We start from the raw sequence: 26,255 nt of genomic DNA, 5'->3' as shown, positions 1-26,255 counted from the left end.
GCACTGAAAGCTGAAAATTGGCCTGGGCAGGAAGGGGTAAAAGTGCCCGGTATTGGAAGTGGTTAAAGTTGCGTCTCAGTTTGATTGTGTCAGAGTTTGCAAGGGGGTTCCTTGAGCAATTTCTTCCCCTCAGATAAGTTACCATTGACCCCAATGAACATTTCAGCTATCTGCAAGGGGAGCATTATTCCCACTGACTAAAAATGTAAGGACAATCTTCCCACTGATCACCAATATAAAGAGTATTCCTCCCATGTAAGGAGCGTTCTTCCTACTGACTAACAGGGTCCTTCACTGATCTACGGAGGATCATCTTCACTAACCACCAGTGTAAGAAAGCCTATGTAATAGACCTGCAATGTAAGGGGAACCTCCCTGACCACAAGTAGGGACTTCGGACCTCCAATTTGAGGAGCCCTTTTTTCCACTGACCACCAATTTGAGGGAACTCTTCATTGTTTTTTTTCTGTCGCTTGTTTAACTGGCACTTGTGGGAGTGGGTACCTGACGGGTACCCGTTCCCACTTTCAGTCGAAAGCCGTGGCGCTCTGAGTAGAAGTTCGCCGCCGCCTCCCCCACACAGCCTTATCAGACCCATCACAGGTCCAAGAAGACCGCAGGACCATTTACAAAGAGTAGCGTGGCTCATGCATGTGCAGTGGGAAGCCAGGTCGCAAATCTTCACTGCCGGTTTCCCTTGGTTAAGATGTTGGTGTCCTATCGAGAAATGCCCCTATCGAAAAATGCCCGGCCGGAACTGCGCATGTGCCGCAAATGCGCAGAACGGACCCTCGGAACAGTTGAGTTTACATCAGCTGTTGTCTCGCGTTGCCGAGGCACGTTCATGTAGGAGGGGGGCGGATATTTAGTACATGATGGGCAGTGCTGGGGGCGCAATTTTTATTGATGGCCAAACAAATCTACTAAAGAAATCTTCATCCAATATAGAAAAAGCCGCCCTTCAATTGACTAAACACGCCATGCGAGCGTTCAAACGAATAGCAGATAAAGATTTATTTGGCCATCGATAAAAAAAAATCCACCCCCAGCACTGCCCATCGAACAATCCGACCCCTTGTAAATATCCAGGTCAGGACAGTGCCGGGTTCGTGGACAGGTAAGTATCTCATATTTGTAATTTTTTGAGGGGAAACTGGAGCTCCTCTTTAAATATGCCACAATCCTTATTTTCTTTATTCTTGTATCTATGTCCTATGAGCTGTTATCTGATAATCGGGTTCCCTGAAAGTTATTCCAAAGCTTCCTCTGGGTTAGAACAATTGGGAGAGGCAGATTAGAGATCCGGTGGCCGCATGCGAGCGCCTTTTGTGTTTATTAGGGAGTGCTCTGTGACATCAGCCTCATTGCACAGCCCGGGGGGGGAGAGGAACACTAATCGCTGGGGCAATCTGAGGTATCGCTAGGGGAGGCTAATGGTGGTAAGTTCTACAAATTTATGGATTATATAATTAACTACTGATACCTTTTTATATGAACATTAACTTGATGTGTTTAATGCACTCCATAAGGGTGAACATTACTGAAAGATGACATATTGTAGGCAGATGGATTATCTGTGTGGTTGAATCTCCGGGCCTGTCCTGTACTGAATTCTCACATGACTTTGCTTTTTTTAGTTGCAATGTCTGTATACATCTATATACAATGTACTTTTTTTGTGATCTTAATCCTTGCTTGGTTCACACAAGCTGGCAGTGGATTTTCATAATGGAGCATCGAAAATCGCTACACAATATTAAAATGACTGTAATACAGACTGTAACGGCTGGTGTGCCTGAAAAGTCCAAGTTTGATGCTCTATTATCAATTTCCAAGTAATTAGGACACGGTACATGGGCTAATTTTTGTATTCACAGTACCGCTCTGTGGTCATACAAGTTACAATTTTTTTTATTTACTTCTGGTAGTGGATTTTGTCCATATGCATTTTAGCAATGTCTGGAGACTGACAGAACATGGATGGACAGTGAGAGATCTGACCTCATGGCCCATACACACGATCCGAACGAAAAATATCGCTTTCGAAACGATCATACGATAATCTGATTGTTTCATACACGGCTTTTGAGAGCTTATTACGACGGTTCATTTGATATTATCTGATGGGACAAACACGAAAATTTTTCTCATACGAAACCAGATCGTAGGATTTTTGTTTTTAACCAGTGCAGTTTATGTTCAAAAATACATTCCATCTGAATTTTTGTTCTGTCGCACAAGAGTTTTTGTATATTTAATTTTCCATATGAGATTAGCATCCAATCCCATGTGTACCAGGCATTACTCCTTGGCTTCTCTATCTCTGAGACCTGCCATATTCTTCTGCTATTGTTGGATGATTTTAACATTGGTTCTGAGCATGCGTATTTGCACTTTGTACAAAAGTTGGTTGGCTTGCTGTACACACGGTCAGACAAGGCACAATCGGACTTTTGTTGCCGAAAAGTTGGTCCGTTTGCAGACCCAACTTTTTGTCGGATGAAACCCGAAAAAGTTGGTCCGATGGAGCGACGGTCGGACAAATTGGAAAACTTGCAGATTTTGAAGTTGGTTGGAAAAAAGTGTGACCGTGTGTATGGGGGCTTTACTTACAGTTTCTTAGCTCCCTCCCCACTACACATGTGTGAGATCTGATTGGTCCTGCAGCCTCCTGGGATGTGTAATATGTCCCAGGGAGTTTCAGGCTGGGGGCAGGTGGACCATTCTTGAGAAAGGCCCCTTTCACACTTGTGCGACTTGTCCTGCGAGTACCATTCATATCTGTGCGGCTTCAAAGTAGTCCCTGCACTACTTTGGTCAGACTGATGCGAGTTAAAGTCCATAGACCTCAAGTTTCCACAGGCATTTCCCTAAAATTGCGTGACTATCAAGTTGCGTCAGTGTGAAAGGGGCCTTCTTACCTCGGTGGGAATGGGTACCTGTCATAAGAAGGTCCTCCCTGCCATTATATGTGTGTTCTTGCAGATGCCTCTGGCCGTGGTGTTGTAAACTTAGCGCTGTAATGACTTGCAGAGATTATGTCTTGTTGTTGTCACTAGACGTTTATGGCTGAACAAGCAAGGTTTGTTTTATCATTTTCAATAGCCGGGGTTATTTTTCTGCCACATTAACTTCGAAAGGCTGCAGGACTGAATCTCTGGAAGAGGGAACACATTCCAAACAGTTTAACCCATTATTGGTGTTTTTTTCCAAAATGCTGATGGGTGGATTTGAATCCTGTTATTCTTCGTACAGTAACTAAGTGTTTGGTTAGAAAGCCCAAGAAATGAGTGTGGCCAGGAATATCTTGTGTAGGGATTGGAACGAAAGGGCGCCATCCAGGGGCGGACTGACAGCTCATGGGGGCCCCCGGGCAAAAGGAGATCATGGGGCCCCCTGTGTCTCTGCCCATGTGTCCCTGCCCACGTTCAAGCTGCATCCACACAAATCCTACCTACATATTGCACTGCCCATATTGCATGCATTCAAAGAATTTCTGGATGCTATGTTCCAAATAAATGTTTATTATAGGAATTAAAGAAAAATAAAATGTACATTAAAGTGCAACAATGGTACATTTTCGAAATTAAGGTTTTCATAAATTAGCACAATATTCCCGCATAGCTTTCCAATCGGCTCTTCATTGGTTAGATTGATAGCAGCGCAGCCATTGGCTCTCACTGCTGTCAATCAAATTAATGTTGTTGCACGCCAGGGGGTGGGGCTGAGTCATACACTTATCGGGTATGGCCGCCAAGTGTATCACACAGGAGTGCGCCTGCAAGGTAACCCACTCGGGAGAGAGCTTCCCAGAGGGGGTTAGCTCTTGCGGGGAGGAACCGTGAGGGCCTCCGTGGGACCCCAGAAGATGACGATCGGGGCCACTTTGTGCAAAACAAACTGCACAGTGGAGGTAAGTATAACATGTTTGTTATTAAAAAAAAAAAAAAAAAAACTGAACCCATACAACCCCTTTAACTATGAATTATGGCCCTAGAATTGCTCTCACTCTGATGTTCTGGTGGATACTATACATGTATCCATTATTGTTTACATACATATGCTCATCCTACATAACCCTTTTTATGTGTGTGAAGGGATTATGGGTGTGTTTTACATTTTTTAAAAATAATTGTATTTACTTTAAATCATTTTCACTGACTACCAATGTAAAGAACATTCTTCCCACTGATCACCAATGTAAGGAACATTCTTCTCACTGATCACCAATGTAAGGAACATTCTTCTCACTGATCACCAATGTAAGGAACATTCTTCCCACTGATCACCAATGTAAGGAACATTCTTCCCACTGATCACCAATGTAAGGAACATTCTTCCCACTGATCACCAATGTAAGGAACATTCTTCCCACTGATCACCAATGTAAGGAACATTCTTCCCACTGATCACCAATGTAAGGAACATTCTTCCCACTGATCACCAATGTAAGGGACATTCTTCCCACTGATCACCAATGTAAGGGACATTCTTCTCACTGATCACCAATGTAAGGGACATTCTTCCCACTGATCACCAATGTAAGGGACATTCTTCCCACTGATCACCAATGTAAGGGACATTCTTCTCACTGATCACCAATGTAAGGGACATTCTTCTCACTGATCACCAATGTAAGGGACATTCTTCTCACTGATCACCAATGTAAGGGACATTCTTCCCACTGATCACCAATGTAAGGGACATTCTTCCCACTGATCACCAATGTAAGGGACATTCTTCTCACTGATCACCAATGTAAGGGACATTCTTCTCACTGATCACCAATGTAAGGGACATTCTTCTCACTGATCACCAATGTAAGGGACATTCTTCTCACTGATCACCAATGTAAGGGACATTCTTCTCACTGATCACCAATGTAAGGGACATTCTTCTCACTGATCACCAATGTAAGGGACATTCTTCTCACTGATCACCAATGTAAGGGACATTCTTCTCACTGATCACCAATGTAAGGGACATTCTTCTCACTGATCACCAATGTAAGGGACATTCTTCCCACTGACCACCAATGTAAGGGACATTCTTCCCACTGACCACCAATGTAAGGGACATTCTTCCCACTGACCACCAATGTAAGGGACATTCTTCCCACTGACCACCAATGTAAGGAACATTCTTCCCACTCATCACCAATGTAAGGGACATTCTTCTCACTGATCACCAATGTAAGGAATATATATAGGGAATAACACTCACTTAGGCTGGATTCACACCTATGCATTTTTAGTGCTTTTTGCATTTTGCAGATTTGCACTACAGAACGTGTTCCATAGGAAACCATGTTAAATGGACTGTTGTGCAAATCTACAAAATGCAAAAAGCACAAAAAATGCCATAGATGTGAATCAGGCCTTAGTCCAGGTTCACACTGACAGCGGGAATGAAATTGTGTGAGACAGTTCAGCTAAACTCGCACGATTTCATACCCGCATGTCAGTGTGAATTTGGCGGGTGATTTCAGAGACGTCTGTGCGGATTCCATACACAGATGTCTATGGAAATTGCACCAAGAAGTCGCCAAAGGTTATACAGAAACTACTTTTGGGAATCGGTGCTGCGCCAGAAATGGGGCATCGCACCGATTCGGGTAGTGCTATTACCATGCGATTTGACATCATGTCAAATCGCATGGTATATTGCTTCAATGTAAATCAGGTCTAAGTGCTATTCCCTATATATAACACTGATATCTATACACTGAGTGGCATTCAGTGTACCAGATATCAGTGTGCAGGGGCGGACTGACCATTCGGTCAGTTGGGCACTGCCTGAGGGCCCCGTGGTGGGAGGGCCCGGGCCGGCTCAGTCCGAAACCTGGAGGTGCCCGGAGCAGTGGCAGCTTATCATACACAATAAAAAAAAAAAAACAAGTCTGTACCCCCGAGAAAGCAGTGTCTTGAACCATTAAATCCTGCTAGCTAGGATGATGTGGCTGTTGTATGAGAGGCTCGGGAGCAGGGCAGGACTTAGGGTGGTGGGGGCCCCTGGGCTTGAGTGTTGAAGGGGCCCCCTGGAGCCGAGAATTGGGGGGGGATCGAAGTTGTTGAGCGGGGGGGGGGGGGGCGAATTGAAGTTGTTGAGGGGGGGGGAGCGCATTAAAGTTGTTGAGCGGGGGGGGATTTTGCAGTTGTTGAGGGGGGGAGTGCCTCTCACCTGTGCCAACAGCCGGGGCCACAGACTGTCATTAGCCCGGCTGTCGGCTTTCTTCCCTTCAGCAGCCACAGTCCTTCACACACCACTCCGGTTCCTCCTGCTTCCGTGCTGCCTCCTCTTGCAGTGCGGGAAAATTAACCCTTTTGCGGGACTGCGGGAAGAAGCTGTCTGTGCGGGAAAGTCCCACAGAATCCGTGCGTGTTGGGAGGTATGCGCAGGGCCGCCATCAGGAATTTTGGGGCCCCTTGCACAGCTTAAGGCATGGGCCCCCTGAAGCAGAGAACCTAGGGGGGGTGGGGGTGCTGCCGCCTGAAATTGAGAAGCGTGGGGGCTGCCGCAAATTGAGAAGCGGGGGGCCTTTACAAAAAAAAGAAGAAATAAAGAAGAAAACAAATATATATAAATATATGTAGCCATCCGGGGCCCTGGGGACCTCTGGGCCTTTTAATAAAAAGAAAAAATAAACCTCTGGGCCCTTTAATAATAAAAAAAAAAACATTTATAAAAAATACATAAAAAAAGGGAGGTTGCCAAACCCGGGGGCCCTGGGGACCTCCGGGCCCCTGGGAACCTCTGGGCCTTTTAATAAAAAATAAAAAAATAAACAAAAATAAAAAAATAAACATTTATAAAAAAAATAAAAAAGGGGGGGTTGCCACATGGGGCCCTGGGGACCTCTGAGCCCTTTAATAAAAAAAAAAATATATATATATATATATATATATATATATATATATATATATATATATATATATATATATATATATATATATATATATATATATATATATATATATATATATATATATATATAATGTAATTTTTTTTATAAAAAAATAAAAAAGGTGGGTTGCCATCCGGGGGCCCTGGAGACCCCTGGGCCCTTTAATAATAATAATAAAATATATATATATATATATATATATATACATATATATATATATATTATATATATAAAAAATATATAAAAAAAACATTTTTTTACAAAAAATAAATAAAAAAAAGGGGGATTGCCATCCGGGGCCCTGGAGACCCCTGGGCCCTTTAATAATAATAATAAAATATATATATATATATTTTTTTTTTTTTTTTTTAAAGGGGGCCCCCTATTGGGTGGGGCCCCTGGGCTTGAGCCCAGTCAAGGCCAATGGTAAGTCCGGCCCTGCTCGGGAGGGATGAGCTGGCTGGGATGGATGGCTCATCATGTGCACTAGTGAATAGCACCTGACCTGCTACCTGGTAAATAAGCACAGACACAGCATAGGGAAAGAAGGTAAAGTAACAATCAGCATGGCTCTTATACCACAGATGAGACACAGACAGTGCTTTCATTATGACATTGACCTGCTTCTGCACAGGCAGGTCTGTGTGGATGCCATGCCTGTGTCTGTGTAATTCACTCTGCCTCCGAGTCCAGCAGCTCCTTCACAGACAGTCCTCCGCGGCAGTGACTTACGGCCCCGCCCCCTCAGCTGAATTCCACAGGGGGGAGAGGTGGCCGGAGCGCCTGTCACAGTGACTGTAAATCCCCGCACGGCTCCATCCATCTCCAGCTCACACCTCACAAGCCTCTCATACAACAGCGCAGCCACATCAACCTAGCTAGAGGGATCCAAGGCACTGCTTTCTCTGTTTTTTTTTCATTGTGTAGAAGCTGACGCTGCTGCAGGCACCTCCATGGGCGGACTAAGCCAGCCCGGGCCCCCCCCACCACGGGCCCTCGGGCAGTGCCCGACGGACCGAATGGTCAGTCCGCCCCTGGCGCCATCATTCTTTAATATGAAGGAAACCTAATCTTGGATCTTTATAGAGGATGCCAGTGTTGACCTGTCTTTCTGAAAGCGCTAGTTGCCTATTGCTGTTCCGATCTAAGGAAAGTGTCCGGTTAGTTGATGCCCCTTTGTGTGCAGTCAACTGTTCTTATAATGTCTTTTGGCCTCGTTCACATGGATGTACTACCCATGTAAAGGCCATGTTTAGCCGCTCGGGGATGCACAGGTGACGTGTGCATCCCCATTCATGTCAATTGGGACGCAACTGCTGCTTCTAGTTGCACACTGTGGGTGCTGCAAGAAGTACCCCTCTTTCTGCAGAGGACTAATGCTTGACCAGTAATCTAAGCAACGATCATACTGTCGTACTTCCTTACCCCCCCACTTTTTTTTTTTTTTGCATGGAAGTGAGTAGACAAGTTCAGATTTAATTACTCACAAAATAGTACCCCTTTAAAACTCTTTAAGTTGAGTGTTTTTTTTTTTTTTTTTTTCACACTGACGGCTTCATTGGTAAGTTTCCAAATAGTAAGGCCGATTTATTCATAGACGGCACATGACCAAGTGTACTTTCTAGTCCATTTTGCTGGACAGTCCTATCTAGTAAAGTCAGCACATTTTTGTTTTGATTGCTTCTGCATTTACTGGGATTTATTTGTGTATCGGCCAAACTGGAGTATTGTGCGGCCTGTATGGCAGCTATGTTCTATGATATCTGCTTGTTTTATTGGGTGCCTAAACCTTTGAAGATTATCAGTCCTTAGATGTGATGGATTACTTTTTAGAAAAAAATAAAAAACTTTTCACCTAATCCTTGCAAATTACACACTTCCTTTCCCTGGGTGGCTATGCTCACTCCAACTGTATCTATAAAGGGACACCCAGGTGTTTTTTTTTTATTTTTTTTATATACACTACTTAGTATTGGCTATTAACAAAGACACACAACATGGTGAATAGATTTAATAGCTTTACAGTAAAAAGGACCTTGTTTTTGCTTGCATTTCAGCTCACGGGAAGACACAGGAACACTGCATTTCTGGCAGGATCAACAGCTGCTTTCTGTATTTACAGCCACCACATCAAAGGACTGGTAAGCTGCAATTTAGTACATATTTGTTTCTAGGTTTGCACATGCCTTAAACCTTAAGAAATGAGGCCTTACTTAAAAATGGATTCCAGAGCATTTAAAAAGAAAAGTGTTTTTTTTTTTCCCCAGAAATATTTACCTAGGTGGATGCAGCATCGGTCCCCTGGCATCTCTATCACTGAGAACCAAGCAATCAAACACAGCTGATAGCTTGGCTCTCAAAGCTCCATGAGCTGAGAGCTTGTGACTGTCGGTCACTACTGCCTGCTCTGCTCCCCCAATTCTGCACTCCTGTGATCCACAGAAGTACAGCTAAATGAGCTTTGGCTGTACTTTTTCCTTTAATGCCACAGCCTGCAGGAAGTGGTACTAACTGAGAGCGCCGGCAATACTTTTAGATGTCTTTCTGAGGAGGCAGAATATACAGGGCTGTGGGAATTGTTGGAGAATAAAAAAACAGACCCTTATATACACACACAGGCTGATCAGCATGGACTTTTTTTTTTTTTTTTTAACCCTAACCCTATGAACTATAAAATTACTGTACATAAAAAAAAAAAAAAAGGAAGGAGAATTTGCAATCTTCGTCCACTTCCCATGTCACAAACTGAAGATGGTAAATCTCTGCCCACCCATTGTTTATATTCCATGTCTGTTTGCCGGAACAGTGTGGAATGTTTTGGTACCTCCAGGTATGAGCCATCATGTGACTCAGTCCCCTGCCGCCCTCACAGTGCAGTGCTGAAATACTGAGCATGGAGTTGAGAGATTCCTTAGCCCTGTGTAAGCTCTGAGCAGATTAACTTTGAATTTCCATGGGACTTTCCTTCTCACAGGTGCACAGTGCAATAAGAAAGCAAAGGTTAGATGAGTGTAGGTGATGGTGGGGGGGGGGCGACTAAATGAAACTGTATCAAATACAGGTTTACTTTAAAGAATGAATATTTGAATTCTTGTATTGACCCCAGTCAGTATTGGTTATTTTTATACTGACTTGTACATAATAAAATAATTTGATCTTATTATGGATGATAAATGCACATTGCGTCTTTATTTTTTTTTTTTTTATGCCTGTGTTTATTATCTAATATTTGTCTTAATGGGGTGACTGTAATTCTTGTCTTTGCAGGTTGGGACCAGCTACTCTGCAGTGAAATGGAAGTAAGAAAATTAATAGGCAAATCTCTTCAGCCAGCAAGACCCATTCGCCGTGTTGTATCTCACAAAGGCAAGTAATGTAGTGTTTTACTTTAAAGTGTTACTAAACCCACAACAGTAAAATCAGCCTGTATATGCAGTAAAGCATGCTTGTTATATTCACTGTGGAACCTAAGTGGTTAATCCTCTGCATTGTGTAAAAAGGCTGATCCTGTCTCCTCCCCTTCTTCCACTGTCCTCAAACAATTTCCTGATGGAACAGAGCTATGGGGGCAAGCTGCACATGCTCGGTCTGATGTGTATTACTAGAATTTTTTTCTTCTGGAGGTATATAAATTTATGACACCCTGTTCCTTCGCTCCCCGCATATCTCCCACCACACCAATTACATGTGGAATACTCCAAACCACCTGTATGAGACGCATTGGGGATTCATATCCCCTGCTTGGTCTGCATATGGATTCACCACATGCTACCTTCCCCTCTAGGTGCTGCACCATCTGCTGGCAGGCAGTGTGACTCTTCGCTCTGCCCACTGGAGACAAATGCCATGCTGCTGGGCTGGAAGAGGGCAGGGCTTGTCACAATACAACCCAACACAAAGCATTGGGTTTCCTTGTTTGGGGGTTACTCCCCAGCTCGGGCTTTAAATGCCTTAGCATGGGCCTAGGAGGCTGCTTCCTCCCCTTTACCTCTGCTTGGATGTCTGTCTGTGTGGACCGGTGCTGTCACACAGGCCCTCCAGCAACCCTAGGACGCTGCAATGTGTGCTTCCAGTGGCCCCCTTATATATATAATATTTTTTTTTTTCCTCTTCAAAAAGTTGCCAGTGTGGATATCTGCCTCCCTGGATTCCTCCTGTGCTCTGCCTAAACCTGCAGCTCGCATGCACTGCTAGCTGTGGCAGGGTGCACAGGATCTGCTTCTATGTGAGTTCCACCTGTGTTTACCCTCCTGTGGTTTGCTACTGGTGTGGACCTGAGTTGAGGCCAGGCCACACGAGGACCTTTTTTAATCGGCTGTCCTGGGCTTACCTTCCTGCTGTGTTTCCGAGACGCTCCTTCCCCTCTTGTAATGTGGAATGGAGTTGAGGTCAGTTCACGCAAAATCATCCTGCTGTGATTTTTATATATATAAAAAGGGGGCTCCTTAAGATTTTCTAGTCATAACATGTGGTCACCCCCCCCTTAGCACCTGGGGGGGTGACCACATGTTATGACTAGAAAATCTTAATGAGCCCCCTGCACACCGCTATATAACCTTTCTAGCAAACTGCAATAAAACTACAGGAAGTTTTAGTTGACACATATTGCAACACATGTTTAGGATGGCCAACTGTGTCAAAGTAGTCATTCTATGGCCAGTCGCACTCTGCAAAATGGAAATGCTACAATGGACACAATGCCAGCATGGGGTAAATGGACACAAATTGGAGGAGAGTCACTAGGTTCAGCTCTGGCCACTGACCTGCAGTGCAACAGAAATAAGATATACCTGTGCTCAAATCCCAATAGCTTGTACATGTATATAATCCATCAGCTGCGACAGGGGTGTGATCACTAATGGCTCACCCACTTTGTCATGTTGGCATTGTGTCCACAGTAGCATTTGCAGTGCAGGTTAAGGACTAGCCATAGTGGTTGGCCAGCGTAAACCTGTATTGCAATATGTGAACTAAAAATTCCCTTGGGGTTAATCCAGAATTTTTCAAAACGTGAGGATTAAGCAAAAAGCTGCTTTTGGAAGAAATCCTGGAAATCCAATCCCTACTAAAATGGGTAACACACTTTTCTCCATATGAAAGGGTGCCCACACTTTTACAGGTGAGGGATATCTGTTGGCTTTACCCAATACCCATGGTAACTGTGTGTTCAAAACATTGTGTCCAGAGGCTAAAAGTTGGAGTTTTGCAGTTTGCCCCTCCATGCCATTAAATATTCCTGTTGCACAGAACACAAGGGCAGCCTTGTTAGCGGAGCTGGATCTGTTGCCCTCTCATGGCGTCACTGCCCCTGTTCTGGAACCAGAAAGGTTTCAAAGGTACTTCAACATTTTCAAGGTGCCCAATCTGAATGATATGCAGCTTGTTCAAAAGTTCCATATGGATTCTTTGCGGTCTGTAATTGTGCCCCTTCATCCGGGATACTTCCTGGCCTTGGTGGACATCAAGAATGCCCATCTCCATAGCTTATCAGCGTTGCCTATACTTGCAGTTAGTGAGCAGCATTTCAAGTTTGTGGCTCTGCCTTTTTGGTCTGGCCATGTCAATACGAGCAGTTATAAGTGTAGGGGATCCAAGTTCTGAGATATTTGGATGATCTGTGCCTGTGGAAACACCTGGTGGACTGCATTGAGCTCAATGTTCTACAGATGGTGCAAGTCCCAGAGAACTTCAGATTGATCCTCAGTCTGTGTCAACCTTTAGAACTATCACACTGCCTGGATTATCTGGGGTCTCATCCTGGTATGGGCCCCCTGGTCCAAGGTACAGAAGTTGTGTTCCCTGGAGTGCCCCCCACCCCCCCCCCCTTTTGCATTGAATGAGAGTGCTAGGTTTTTTGAGACAGTTCCATATGTTTTGTCTCCTTCAAGACTGTTGCATCTCAACATCCTGACCACATTAAACAAACTTCTGTTCAGATGCATGGGGTTGACCATGAACATCAGAGCCAAGTTATCCTTGGATTGGTGGCTTTCCAGCCCTGCACTGGAGTTGGGAAAATCTTTTCCTCTCATGGTGTGGAAGGTACTGATGAATGTCAGGCAGGGGAGGAGTGCTCTATTCCCTACAGGTTTAGGGGTTATGGTTGTCAAAGGAAGCTCAAATGCCGATCACTGTTCTGGAACTCAGGGTGATTTGGCCTGGACCCCTCCCCCCTACTCTGGGGATTGGTTTGAATTCAATCAGACAATGGCTTTGTCTGCGGTGAACATTCCAAGCATGGAAAATTGCCAAGCTGCCAAAAGTCTGGATCCCTAAGAATGATCTGTCGACTGGGCAGTGTTTCACTCACTCTGGCTCCCGAGTTTTACTTGGTGCCATGGCTTCAATTAATCATTCTGACACTTTGTTTTACCTGAATGTTCCCAAAAGGGACAGTATGCCTCTTAATCCACAATTGCTAGGTAGATTCAGCAGATCATTACTCAGGCGTAGGACCTGAGATGGGGGGGGGGGGGGGGCCCTGTTTCCAGTGAAGGTGTCGGTGCTGAGTGGGCTTTCCAACATCAGTCCTTGGTTTCCCAGGTCTGCAAAGTGGCCAACTGGTCTTCTACACTCGTGCTTGCCAACTCTTCGTCTTCTCCACCAAGCTTCTTTTTCTTTCCACCAGACAGATGGGCAACGGATTCCCCATTCTTTTTTGTTTTAGCAGCTAGGATTTGGACCGGTGTAAATACACATGTCGTATGTGTTTGTTTTTTTTCTCCCCTTTGCTCAATAGTTTTGCAAAAAATATTCTGATGGGGTACACGTTGACAAATGGACACGATTTGGTCCGCCCGTGTTGTAACAGGGAACAAGTGCCTCCATTGGAAAATCTCTCATTGCCATGATATTTTGTGATCAGGGCAATTGGAGGGAGTAAAAACCTGTCGGATTCTAACCTTGTCACGCTATTCAAACCTAAAAAAAAAAAAAATTCCTGTAGTTGTTATATTTTAATTTACTTAAAATTAAATAACACTTAGGCTCCATGCACACTAAAGCTGATAAACTTTTATTTAAAGCCCATAAACTGAACTCTGGCCTATGTGCCCATGCACACATGGGCGTTTTTTTGTGTTAATGAGCTTTGGAGTTTATTGGCTATTTTTCTGAATGCCCGAAATTTGCACTCAAAGTGCCGTTTTTCGGCGGGGAAAAAACGCTAAATGCAAAACTCCGAAAAACGCTCAGATGCCGGCACCAGCGTTTTTTATCCATTGAAAAAAAAGCTACACTGAAAACCGCTGATTAAAGCTATTGCAAAAAACGTTGAAAGGCTCCCTGCAAAGCTACTGGCCTTTTTATTATTATTATTATTATTATAGCTTTTTTTAACTTCCAGTGTATGGAGCCTTATACTTAGTTTTTGTTATGACAGTCTTGCTGGGATTGACTGAATTTAAGAATAATAGAAAAGCTGGAATTTGTATGCCTAAATTTTATGTCCCAGTGTGCATACTGTTGGACAAGAACAGGAAATTGGCTTTCTGGGGGCATTCTATATCCAATTTTATTTATTTTATTTTTTCTTCACCTTCTGAAATCTGATGCCAAGAAGCAATATGTAAAATTTCTGTGGGTGTATAATCCCTTACTAGGCTACATACTGAAGCAGGATGGTATTTTCTGTTTTACTTGAATGTTGGGAGATGAATCTTCTGATTTGTTACATCTTTGGGGAAATGGCTTGAAGCAGTTGGACAGAACTGGGAAATATTGTGGTGATATCTGGATACTGAAGACCTTTAGGGCAGTGGTTGCCAACTTAAAAATCCATAGAGGTCCTTGAGTGCAGCCCATAACGCTTGCATTGAGCCACACAGTAGCCGCTCGTTATCATGCATTGAAGGTAAGGTGACCAGACATCCCTGGTCCTACTAGCTTAGGGGTGTTTTTTTTTTTTTTTTTTCCATTATCTGTGCCCCTTTCTGATGATCATGTGCTGGTCAGAGTGGAGGGAATATTTCTTCAAGGGTCACTAAAGGAAAACCTTTTTTTTTGCTGAAATGACTGTTTACAGGGCATAGAGACATAAGTTAACTGATTCCTTTTAAAAATGATTAGATTAAATTCTATCATATAATGTGCCTCTAGTTTCGCTTTCGGTTTTAAACTGGTTTCATGTTTATGTGAAGTAAAGAGACCCACAGAACAAAAACAAACAAATCCAGGGCAGTGTTTTGTTTTTAAAATGAATCTGATTGGTTCTGAGGAGTTTTAGACACACAGCTTAGACCACAGTGAGAAGCTCCCATGAGCTTTTTCATAAGGAGCCAGACAAGCAGGAAGTGTGGAGATCACAGCAGAATTACAGCAACTTCAAAGCAAAAACGAACAATGAGGACATGAAACCAGTACTGCAGTAAGGTAAAGGAAGCTATTTGGCTAAAAAAAAAATTCCTTTAGTGATCCTTTCAGTTTCGGGTGCATGTTCTTCTGCCTTGGCTCAAGTCCCGGCCAGCCGCCTGCCTGCTTTTCTCCTTGGCGGAGTAATCTTCCTCCGCTCCCCGCGCAGTAGTAGCCGGGGGCCGGAGAGTAATACTTGATAGGTTGTGAGGCGGGCGGCGACGGGCAGAGTCGCTGATTACCACCATTACTAGTGTAAAAAAAAAAAATGTCCCCGGATTTCATTTTAAAATCCTGGTCACCTTTTATTGAAGGGCATCATGTCGAGTTTGGCAGCCAGTTCAAAACAAATGGGGTGCAACACACCTAAACTCCAAAAATGACGGTCCTTCTGTATTTTGTACTGAAATGCATACGAAAGTGAAAGTTAATTAACCCATCATTGGTGGCAGCAGTAACACCCAGCAGTAGTGTAAGCGGGACCACCATAACACCCTGTTATATTGTCAGTGCCTGCAATAATAACCCCCAGAATTGGGGCCAGTGATGGCAGTAATATCACCCAACATTCGTGCACATCGCCTGGCACTCTGCGAGGTGCACACTGAGAGCCAGCGCATTGCATGGGCCTGCAGGCTGCATATTGGGCACCAGGGCTCTAAAGATATCAGAAAAAGGTATGGGGTTCATCTTGCCAGCAATTGCACATAACTCCCCTCACCGGGAGAACACATTGGTTATTGCTAGCGGCTGTAACAGTCGCTAACAATAATTGCATGTAAAATACATCAGGCTGGTTGTACCCAAGTTGATTGATCAACTTGAGTACATTCAGCCTGACCATATAGGGTTCAAATCTCAGCCAGTTCAAAAAAAAAAAAAAATGGTTTCCCTAGCAGGTGCTCATATAAAAAATGTTTTACGGAGCTGTGCCTCACAGGAATTCCTTTTTGTCCCAAGATATCTTCAGGCTTTTGTTGGGTGTCATTCCTGGAGTTGGGCTTTTGAGTGCCTTTCCGCAAAATGAGTAGGCTTTTATTTTTATTACTAATACATTGACATGGTCAAATCTGGGTGGAAGGATTCTTCCCAGAAACGAAAATGGAAAATGTTATCTTTTTTTTTTTTTGTTTTTTTCAGAAAATTTTCAGGCTGAAATTATGGATTGCTGTAAAGAGATAAACAACAACCACAGTTTGGTATGTTCATTTTTTGTTGCATTTGGTGTGTGTGTGTGTGTGTGTAAATATGTATATTTAAAAAAAAAAGTGTGTGTGTGTGTGTGTGTGTTATGGGAAGCCTGAAAATTGAGGCAAGGGCAGATGCAGAGCCGTATACGCTCACTACGCAAGCTGCGTATTACTCGAGGCCCTACCTCCCCCTCATGGGTGCAGGGGCGGCGCCGGTGGAATGGGAGTCCTTCTCCCAGCGATCATGGAGGGGAAGAGAGAGCCGCCCGGATGTTTAGAGGGCAGTGCACGCAGGGAACACAGCGATAACAGTTTACATTTCAATTGCCATGTTCCTCGCTGTCAGATACAGCCCCTCCCTCCTGGTCCCGGGACTTTGATAGACAGATCACCCATCCAATCCTGGTGACGGGTGATCTGTCAATCAAAGTTCCCCCAGCCAGGTGGCTGTATATGATGTTGAGCGGCGGGAACACGGCAATTGAAATGAAAGCTGTTATCGCTGTGTTCCCTGCGCTGATCATCTGGGCGGCTCTCCTGTTACCCTCCTTTCTTCGCCTGCACAGATAGGCTGCATTGGTGGTTACAAGGCTGGGCACAAGGCTGCATGGTGGGCACTGGGCACAAGGCTAATGGTTTACATAGCTCACGGCATCACAGGTCAGGTAGAAGGCCCTTTAGCAGAATTTTTCTTGGGGCCCCAGGGAGGTCAGGATCGGCACTGGGCAGATGTGTCGCTGTGGTTGAGTTCCAGTTTCTGCTCATTCCCAACTACATTTTCTTTTTCCTCCCTAGTTACTTCCCCAACTACCTTATCGCCCCGTCTTTTGCTCATATACTGTACATCACTCCTTGGCACCCTCACCATCCCCTCCAACTCGCCGCATACCTTATTCTCTGGAAACCTGCATTCATTCAACACCCGTGCTACTTCTCTTCTGACAATCAGCAATAAATCCAGCTCGCAGTACATCCCTCCTATCAACTAGGACTGACCCCACCTACAGTACATTCACTCCTCTGTGCTTGGCATCATGCTTTCATAAAATATGGCTTTGTTTTCTTAGCGGCACTATACCCAAACCAACAATCTTCCTACAAGATTATATGTGTATTTATGGATTTTTTTGTTTTATCTGTAAAAGCTTCCCTTATTTAAACATCAAACAGCCCTAAGGCTGCAGCTGGGATTTCAGAAGCCCCAGCAGGTTTAAAGCAACCAAATTACACCCTATAGCAGGGGTGTCCAACCTGCTGCCTAAGAGCCAGCTCTAGTTTTAGGTTTGTTTGCTCTCCTTTTTTTTTTTTTTTTTTTTATTTTACTTTTATAATAGAAAAATACTCGGGTACATTATCTGTATTGGGGTCCCTCAACCTACACTCCAACCCTTCGACCAGCAGAGGGTGCCCACTCCCCTTCTAGCACCACTACTTCCTTCCCTCTCTGTGGTCATGAAGGGGTGGCAGAGTGCAATCACCAAGTCGGCACCCCCCAGTTTACAAGCTACAAACCTCCCCCACCCCGAGGTAACAAGAAATTCACACACCCTTTCCGTGGAGGGGTTGCCTTCTAAACGACTGATCCCTGGTGACGAGGAGGTTGGGGACCGCTAATCGGTGATCATTACCTTTGTGTGGCCCAAGACGATTCCTCTTCTTGCAATGTGACCCAAGGTCAAAAGGTTGGACACCCCTGAACTACATGGTTATGTAGGGAGGGAAGAGGTGAAGGAGCTTAACCAGCACAAACTGCTATTTTTGGCATCGTTTTACCGTTTTTCGGCTGCTAGCGGGGCACTTTTAAACCCCGCTAGTGGGTGAAAAGGGCTTAAAAGCGACACTTTGCTGGCGGTTTGGCGGCCCATTGATTTCAATGGGCAAGGGTGCTTTAGGAGCGGTGAGTTCACCTCTCCTAAAGGGCTGCAAAGAAGCTACTGGCAGGACTTTTCCTGACGCCCTGCCAGCGCAGCGCCCAAGTGTGAAAGCACTCGGGCTTTTACACTGGGTTTGCAGCCAAGGCCTTTTTCTGTTGCTATTTTTAGGGCTAAAGCGCCTGAAAAATGCCTCGGTGTGGAAGGGGCATTAAATTTGAGGGGAGGAGAGGGGACGGCAAGACGGACTCCTCCACAGTAAGAAATCGGAGGAGCTGGAGTATCGTGACCACCATGGGGGGAGGGGTTGGGTGTCCTTTTCTAAAGAGTAACTGCAATCTGCTCACATAATTGTATAATAAAAACATCTTTTGTCATTCTGAAGCAGCCATTTAACCGGTTAATATGGAGGTTAAGGACCTGGCCCCTTTTTGCGATTCGGCACTGCGTCACTTTAACTGACAATTGCGCGGTCGTGCGACGTGGCTCCCAAACAAAATTGGCATTTTTTTTTTTTTTTCACAAATCAAGCTTTCTTTTGGTGGTGTTTGATCACCTATGCGGTTTTAATTTGTTGCGCTATAAACAAAAATAGAGCGACAAGTTTGAAAAAAAATTCAATATTTTTTTGCTGTAATAAATTTCCCCAAAAAAGATATAAAAAAAATTCCCCTCAGTTTAGGCCGATACGTATTCTTCTGCATATTTTTGGTAAAAAAAAAAACGCAATAAGCGTTGATTGGTTTACGCAAAATTTATAGCGTTTAAAAAATAGGGGATAGTTTTATTGAATTTTTATAATATTGTGTGTGTGTTTTTTTTTTTTTTTTTTTACTGTGAAAATTACAATGGCAGTGAAGGGGTTAACCACTAGGGGGTGCTAAAGGGTTAAGTGTGACCTAATGTGCTTTTTCTAACTGTGCCTGGACGTGTGACGTCGCTGATAGTCTGTTTCCTGTCATAGGGAACGACGATCAGTGACGAGCCACAGAGAAGAACGCGGAAGGTTTGTTTACACTCACCTCTCCCTGTTCTTCAGCTAATGTGACTCGATCGCGAGATGCCAGCGGCAAACGTGGGTACGGTCACGGAGCTTCGGACCGGGTCGCAAGCGGGCTCGCGACCCACGGCTGGGCTCTTAGACGACGTACCTGTGCGCTCTTGTGCCCAGCCGTGCCATTCTGTCGCCGTATATCGTCGTGCGGCGGTCCTTAAGTGGTAAAATGTGGACAGCTGAAGCTGCTGCCTCTTCACTTCCTGAATTTAGTGGCACACCTGCAGCTCTCATTGGCCCTTATGACTCGCCTCCCTCCCTTCCTGGCAATGAGAGAGCTGTGCATGATGTAATAAGCCTAGGCTAATGACCAGACAAGAAACAGGAAGTGGGCTGTGTAAGGTATTTACTGGCAGAAAAAAATTGCTATCCAAAGTTAAAACAAGGGCAAAAGATATAATGGATGAAAAGATGAAAAAAAAACACTGAAGTTCCGCCTTAACGTCCAGCATCTTTTTTGCCACATGACCTCAAAATGCACCTAAAAACGCAACCTGGGTGTGTTTTTTGTGGTGCCGTTTCCATTGACTTAAATGAAAGGTGCACTTTTGAAAACCGCACCAAAGCAGCATGCAGGACTTTTCAAACCACAGCACAGTGATGTGAGAATTCACATAACGATTAAATTTGATGCGCTTTTATTGCACTGGAAGGGTGCTTTCTAGAACCGCAAAAGTACACCAGTGTAAAGGGCCTTTTGATCCAATCCGTGTCTTTTCTGTTCTAGTGGTACTCTATTGGCCAGCTGAATAGTAAATTGAAGGATCCTGTGATTCCCAAATCGCCTATAACTCCACAAAAGCCTCCAGCAAGCATCATACAAGGTAAATGACCAGTATGTTGTGTATAAAAACTGTCTGTCTTTTTTGCGATCTACAGTAATTCTCCTTTTTTCTATTTTTTTAAAGGAGATGTATAGGTTGCATATCTTTTAAAAGGGGGGAGAATGTTCATACCCACCTCTATGCTGCAGCATCATCCCATGTCAGCTCTAAAAAAGAGAACTGAGCGATCACGTGACTGCTGATTGCTCAGTTGTCTGTCTGCTTGAAGTGGAAAGCAGTGACTGTCAGTCAACACTCTCTGCTCTGCCCCTCCAGCGCTCACTGGGGGGGTGGGCACAGTTGGCTGCACACAGAGCAGGAGCCAGCGGTTCTACCCTCAGACAACTGGGTAGATCCTTCCAGACTCTGGAGCCCTATGGCTTCAGCTGATGGCTATAAGCCAACTCTGGGTCACAGGGAAGCAAAAATAGGTGCACTCCTGTGACCCACAAGAGAAGTATGGCCATACTTTGATTTTAAACCTAAACTCTAGGCTGTTGACCCATACCTATACAATATACACTGGTTTTCAGAGGCTTTTTCAGCAATACATTTTTTTGTGACATATTCTCTTTAAACCAAGTTCAGGTGGTGCTTTGTTCAGCTTCTGTTTTTAAATGCAAAAAGGAGAAAGATGGTGACAAATGGGCTGATGTATTTTGCTAAACATGAAGCCAGCAAATGTATTCTCAGTACACTCTCTATTAGACCTGGTGTTATAAGGTCTTATATCAGACGAATAAACCGTTTGGATCAAGGTAACCTACCACTAAACTAATGTAATAGCGAAACAACTGAAATTGTTGATGGGTTGCCTTGGTTCATCTGATTTTTTTTTTTGTGATCCAAAACTGGTTAAAAATGCCTTAGAATTGGCATGTCTACAGATTTGCACTCTACACTATCCTAGATTTAGAAACGCTGGGAAAAATTATGTCCTTTTTTTCTTTTTAATGTAACATGATTGAGTATAAGCCGACCCGAATATATGCAGAGGCACCTAATTTTACCACAAAAAATGGGAAAACGTATTAAAGTGGAGTTCCACCCATAAATATAACATTACATCAGTAGTTTTAAAAAAAAATGTCATTAGTCCTTTCCGAATTTTTTTTTGATGCCTTCAAAGTGTTGTTGCTAGGCAGAATAGTTAATCTTCCCACTTCCTGCACCTATGTGCTTAATGCTTCCTAACCTACACCGCACAGACTCCTGGGAATGTAGTGGGTGTAACTTTCCAGGAGTCTGTGCACTCCCCAGTCTCAAAGAATCATGTGACTTGGACGGCACAGGTGCTGAAACCTGATCTGACACTGCTTGTGCAGCACTGAGCATGTGCGAGATCTTCAAGGCTGAAATCCAGGAAGTCATACAGTCTGGCTTCATGATGCCCACACTTAAGATGGCCCCAGTCAATTTCTATTTTATAAAGTGTCTAAATGCTGTAACAACCTAACAAAACGGACCTTAGTTTACAGGCCAACTTTACTAGAATACATTAAGCTTGTGTATTACAGGGGTATTTATATTTAAAAAGTGAAATTGTGGCCGGAACTCCGCTTTAACTCGAGTATAAGCCTAGGGTAGGAAATGCAGCAGCCCCCTCTCCTCATCCTCGTCTGTTATAGACTGAACACTCAGTTTTCCAGCAGTGAGTGTTTTTCCGCCTATCACAGGCAAGGAGGCGGGGCTTTGTTTCACTGCACGGCCGTCGACTAGACTGATGTCACAGCGCTAGAAGATCAGGCTCACAAAGCTGCAGATGGACACAGACTCGTATAAGCCGAGGGGGACATTTTCAGCACAAAAAGATGTACAGAAAAACTTAGCTTATACTCGAGTATATACAGCATTTAAAAGAAAAATCTTAAAGAGAACATGATTTTGCCTAATGCCTTCCCTTTCAGCTCCTCGTATTGATCACTCGTGCCATACCACTTGCCCAGCAAAACAATGTGACATACCGCATAATTCTGGGTATGAGAGCGCATGTGACGAACATCCCTCTCTCCTATATGACAGGGGACTCCATTCACTAAAAGGTTAGTACTGCATGAATCTTTGTGTTTAAAATAACTCGTGCCGTATTTATCTCGGGAACAGGCAATTCTCTAAAATACTTGCATTAAATACCACATGCCTTATTTTGCAGTACTTAACACGATTAATTTTACACCATCTCTTTTAGCAGTTGCAGTGGTACACTTTTTTTTTGGCGGGACACTGGCCCTTCTGGTATGAATTTCAAGGGGGATGCAACGTCCCAAAAAAACAAAAATGGCATGAAGTTTTCCCAAATCCATACCAGACCCTCATCCGAGCATGCAGCCAGGAAAAGGGGGAGGAAGTATGTGTCCCCTCTCATCAGAACCATACCACGCCACATGCCCTCAACAGATCCCCCCCTCCTGGAAAAGCCCCTTGTTCCCATTTTGATATGGACAAAGGCCCTAGTGTTTGTGGGGGGGCGGGCTTATCAGAATTTGGAAACTCCCTTTAACAATGGGGAGTCCCACAGATACCAGTGTGTTTAATGTAGTATTTACTGCATGTTTTCTTGTTTTAATCTGTAATTGCCACATAAAGATATTGAGGTGTGTGTGTGTGTGTGTGTGTTTGTTTTATTTTGCATGTGACATTTGGATAAAAGGAGTCCCAAAATCCAAATATCGCATGCAATATTGCATTGTGAATTTGATCCCAGGGTTGGTGATTGATCAAGTCTATACTGTACTTGCCCCAGGGCAAAGGAACTAGGTGGTGGAGATGCCAGAAGTCAAACAAGATAATAAGTAACAACCTCAAATTTTAACATAAGATGGGTTTTTTAAAACCTCCTATGCAACCATTCTTACACGTTTATGGGTGATTAGAATCCTGAGTTGTTTAGATGCTAAAAAAGCCTTCAAATCCAAAGAATGGCCCTATATCTCTGCAATTCTTGGCAGGTTTGGTATAGGCAATAAAAAACCGAGTGCAATCAGCGCAAAAAAATAAAAAATAAATAAACCCCCCTATGCAAGCTGGACACTATCAGAATAACACAATTCTAGTGACAAAAATTATACAAGAAAAAAGTGCTGTGCAAAATGTAACCATAAATAAATAAAAATAACAGTGAATTAAATGTGCAGATTCGGTATTCAAAATTTTATTTTTTTTGAATAATAATATATAAATTAAGCATGTAGCAAGTGAAAGTCCATATAAATGATCCATCAGTGCTGAAGAATCACAAAAAGGTGACAATCCCTCCACCAAAGGTCTCTTTTTTTTTTTATTTTTTTATTTTTTATTTTTTCTTTAATGCCTGTGTCTTTTAAAACGGAGAGCGCTCAGATAATTTCTTTGTTTCCTATATACCTACATTGCCTGCTGAGTCTAAAAGGAATTTAGGGCCAGATTCACAGAACAGATACGACGGCGTATCTCCTGATACACCGTCGTATCTCTTGTTCTATCTATGCGGCTGATTCAGAGAATCAGTTCCGCATAGATGGCCCTAAGATCCGACAGGTGTAATTGACTTACACCGTCGGATCTTAGGATGCAGTACCTCGGCCGCCGCTGGGGGGAGTTTGCGTCGTATTCCAGCGTAGGGTATGCAAATTGGCAGTTACGGTGATCCACGAAGATTTTTCCCGTCGTTACGTCGGCGCAAAGCTTAGTTTCCCATCGCAAAGTTAGGGCTGCTATTAACATGGTGTAAAATTACTCCACCATGTTAAAATATGCCCGTCGTTCCCGCGTCGCTTTTGAATTTATTTATTTTTCCGGCGTAAGTAGGTTACACACGTCGCGCCGCCGTAATTTCGCGCAAAGCACGTCGGGAAGATTGCGAACGGAGCATGCGCAGTACGTCCGGCGCGGGAGCGCGCCTAATTTAAATGGTACCCGCCCCATTTGAATTGGGCGGGCTTGCGCCGGACGTGTTTACGATACACCGCTGCAAGTTTACAGGTAAGTGCTTTGAGGATCGGGCACTTAGACTGAACTTGCGGCGGTGTAACGTAAACAGGGTACGTTGCGCCGCCGCAATTGTACCTGAATCTGGCCCTTAGTCTCTGGAGTTTAAGCAACGTTGTGGAAGATTCTTATTGAGCATTTGATCTTTGGCTTTATCTGCTTTGCATGACTTCATGGTAATTCAGGGGTCCATGCCGGGAGGTGAGAGTACCCTGAGAGACCTTTGGTGGAGGGATTGTCACCTTTTTGTGATTCTTCAGCACTAGTGGATCATTTATATGGACTTTTTCACTTGCTACATGCTTAATTTATATATTATTATTATTATTATTATTCAAAATTTCTTTTTGAATACCGAATCTGCACATTTTAATTCACTTATTTTTATTTATGGTTTAATTTTGCGCTGCACTTTTTTTTTCTTGTACACTTTTGGTATAGGCAATGCCTTCATTGCATGAATCGGACTACTATATCACTCTCTCCAAAGGCCTGAATCTGCATGAATGGTTTGATATATTCTGCTTTTCCTTTCCAGCCTGGCACACATCCGTGCTGCACTCTACCCCCACTACTGTATGCACTTTTTACTGAGCCACTAGATGCCCACATTAGAAGGCCTTCCCACTCATTTAGGAACAGTATGCAGTCACTTAATTCTCTTGACCTATAAATTCCATCTGCTGCAAAAAGGATCTCAAAAATAGCGTATTGGTGATATGTATAATACCCCATTACTGCCCAAAGTGTTTGTGATTTAAAAAAAAAAAAAAAAGTTATACTTGCCTGCTCTGTGTAATGATTGTGCACAGCAGGTTGCAACAATGATCCACCTTTTTGCGGGTCCCCCACCGGTGCTCCTGTCTCCCTCCTGCAGGGTGCCCCCATAGCGAGCTGCTGCTCCATTCACACACGGAGTGTGGCTTAGCCCTGCTTCCACTCTCTCTCCTCATTGGATCACTGGCTGTGATTGACCATAGTGGGACCACTTTATTTAATGCAGTCCATTTATACAAGTATGGGAAGCAGACATTTCCTTGTTGGATCCAGTGGAGTAGGAAGAAGCCCTGGAGGCTCCAAAGCTGCTCTCCGCCTGTCACAGGAAGTAACCTACTCGGACCTATATCCTACATGAAGTTTACCTAACACCTGAAAATAGTTACATTTTTCTCATTCTACTCCCCCGAGTGCCCACATGTGGCTTCCCAGACCCTACCTTTTACATTGGAACCTGCTGGTTCCACTAAGTTCATTCATGATTAAATGGGTTTTCCGGTTCCCCTAGATCTGAAGCTGTATCTACTGGGTTTTACCAGTAAACACTTCAGTGAACATTATACGGTCATTGCAATATCAGAACTACTATTTATTTGCAATACTATGGCAATGTGTTTGCTATCAATCTCCCTTCCACCTGTCGAAAAATGTCTTAAACAGTAAATAACTTAACTAGATCAACAAACTTGTTTACACCCATATGGGAAAACCCCTGGAATTTGCTACGGTCTGGTCCTTTTTGGATGCCTGTTACCGCTCAACTTTCTGGTATTGAAACTGCTGAGTGTTCCCCTTGTGCATACACTTGTCTAACTACCCCTACCTGGACCCCTCTTATAAATGAGACACAAAAACATTGATGTGTTTCACTAATCTATATTTAATAGATGCCTAAAACGGACATGCTACAACTAATAAATTATACCGTAAATGATACAATAATACCATTTAGCTACTTGACGGAACATATTAAATATACATAAATGAAGTGCAGCTCTGCTGTCAACCTACTTTATGTAGCCATGATTAAGCACTAGCTTAGTGCGAAACACGTCGGCTATCTACCTGTTCCTTTGTTGCACCTTGTGAAGTACTTGCTCTGTTTTTTTTAATAAAAGACAACCGTTTGGTCATTGGAGTGCGGCTATCCAGCCTCTTTCTTATCTTATGCATGGTCAGTGCATCGCCAGCACCCACGGTATCCTGAGTCAATCCATCTCTACATAGTGACCCACCTGGAGCGGTGATCCCTTCTCTACTTTATATATGTGTGTAAATAATATTTCTCCAATACCTATATAGATAGTTTGTTAAAGCAGC

General features: G+C 43.7%; 1 protein-coding gene across 2 annotated transcripts in view; it reads left to right on the top strand.

Moving 5' to 3' along the window:
- Positions 1–1,340: 1,340 nt before the first annotated feature.
- The window catches only part of C5H8orf88 (chromosome 5 C8orf88 homolog), a 57,215-nt gene continuing 32,300 nt past the window's right edge, over positions 1,341–26,255 (top strand). Inside the window, exons 1-6 of one of the 2 annotated variants that reach the window (XM_040354612.1) lie at positions 1,341–1,439; positions 8,962–9,045; positions 10,172–10,270; positions 16,394–16,452; positions 20,096–20,192; positions 22,100–22,234. In XM_040354612.1, the coding sequence (XP_040210546.1) occupies positions 10,198–10,270; positions 16,394–16,452; positions 20,096–20,192; positions 22,100–22,234 (364 nt within the window). In that variant the 5' untranslated portion in view covers positions 1,341–1,439; positions 8,962–9,045; positions 10,172–10,197. The remainder of the gene's footprint in view (positions 1,440–8,961; positions 9,046–10,171; positions 10,271–16,393; positions 16,453–20,095; positions 20,193–22,099; positions 22,235–26,255) is intronic. The other variant, XM_040354614.1, reaches the window with a different exon arrangement.

The sequence above is a fragment of the Rana temporaria genome, chromosome 5 (assembly GCF_905171775.1).
Source record: "Rana temporaria chromosome 5, aRanTem1.1, whole genome shotgun sequence".
Taxonomy (NCBI): Eukaryota; Metazoa; Chordata; class Amphibia; order Anura; family Ranidae; genus Rana; species Rana temporaria.
This window is presented reverse-complemented; position numbering and strand designations above follow the sequence as displayed.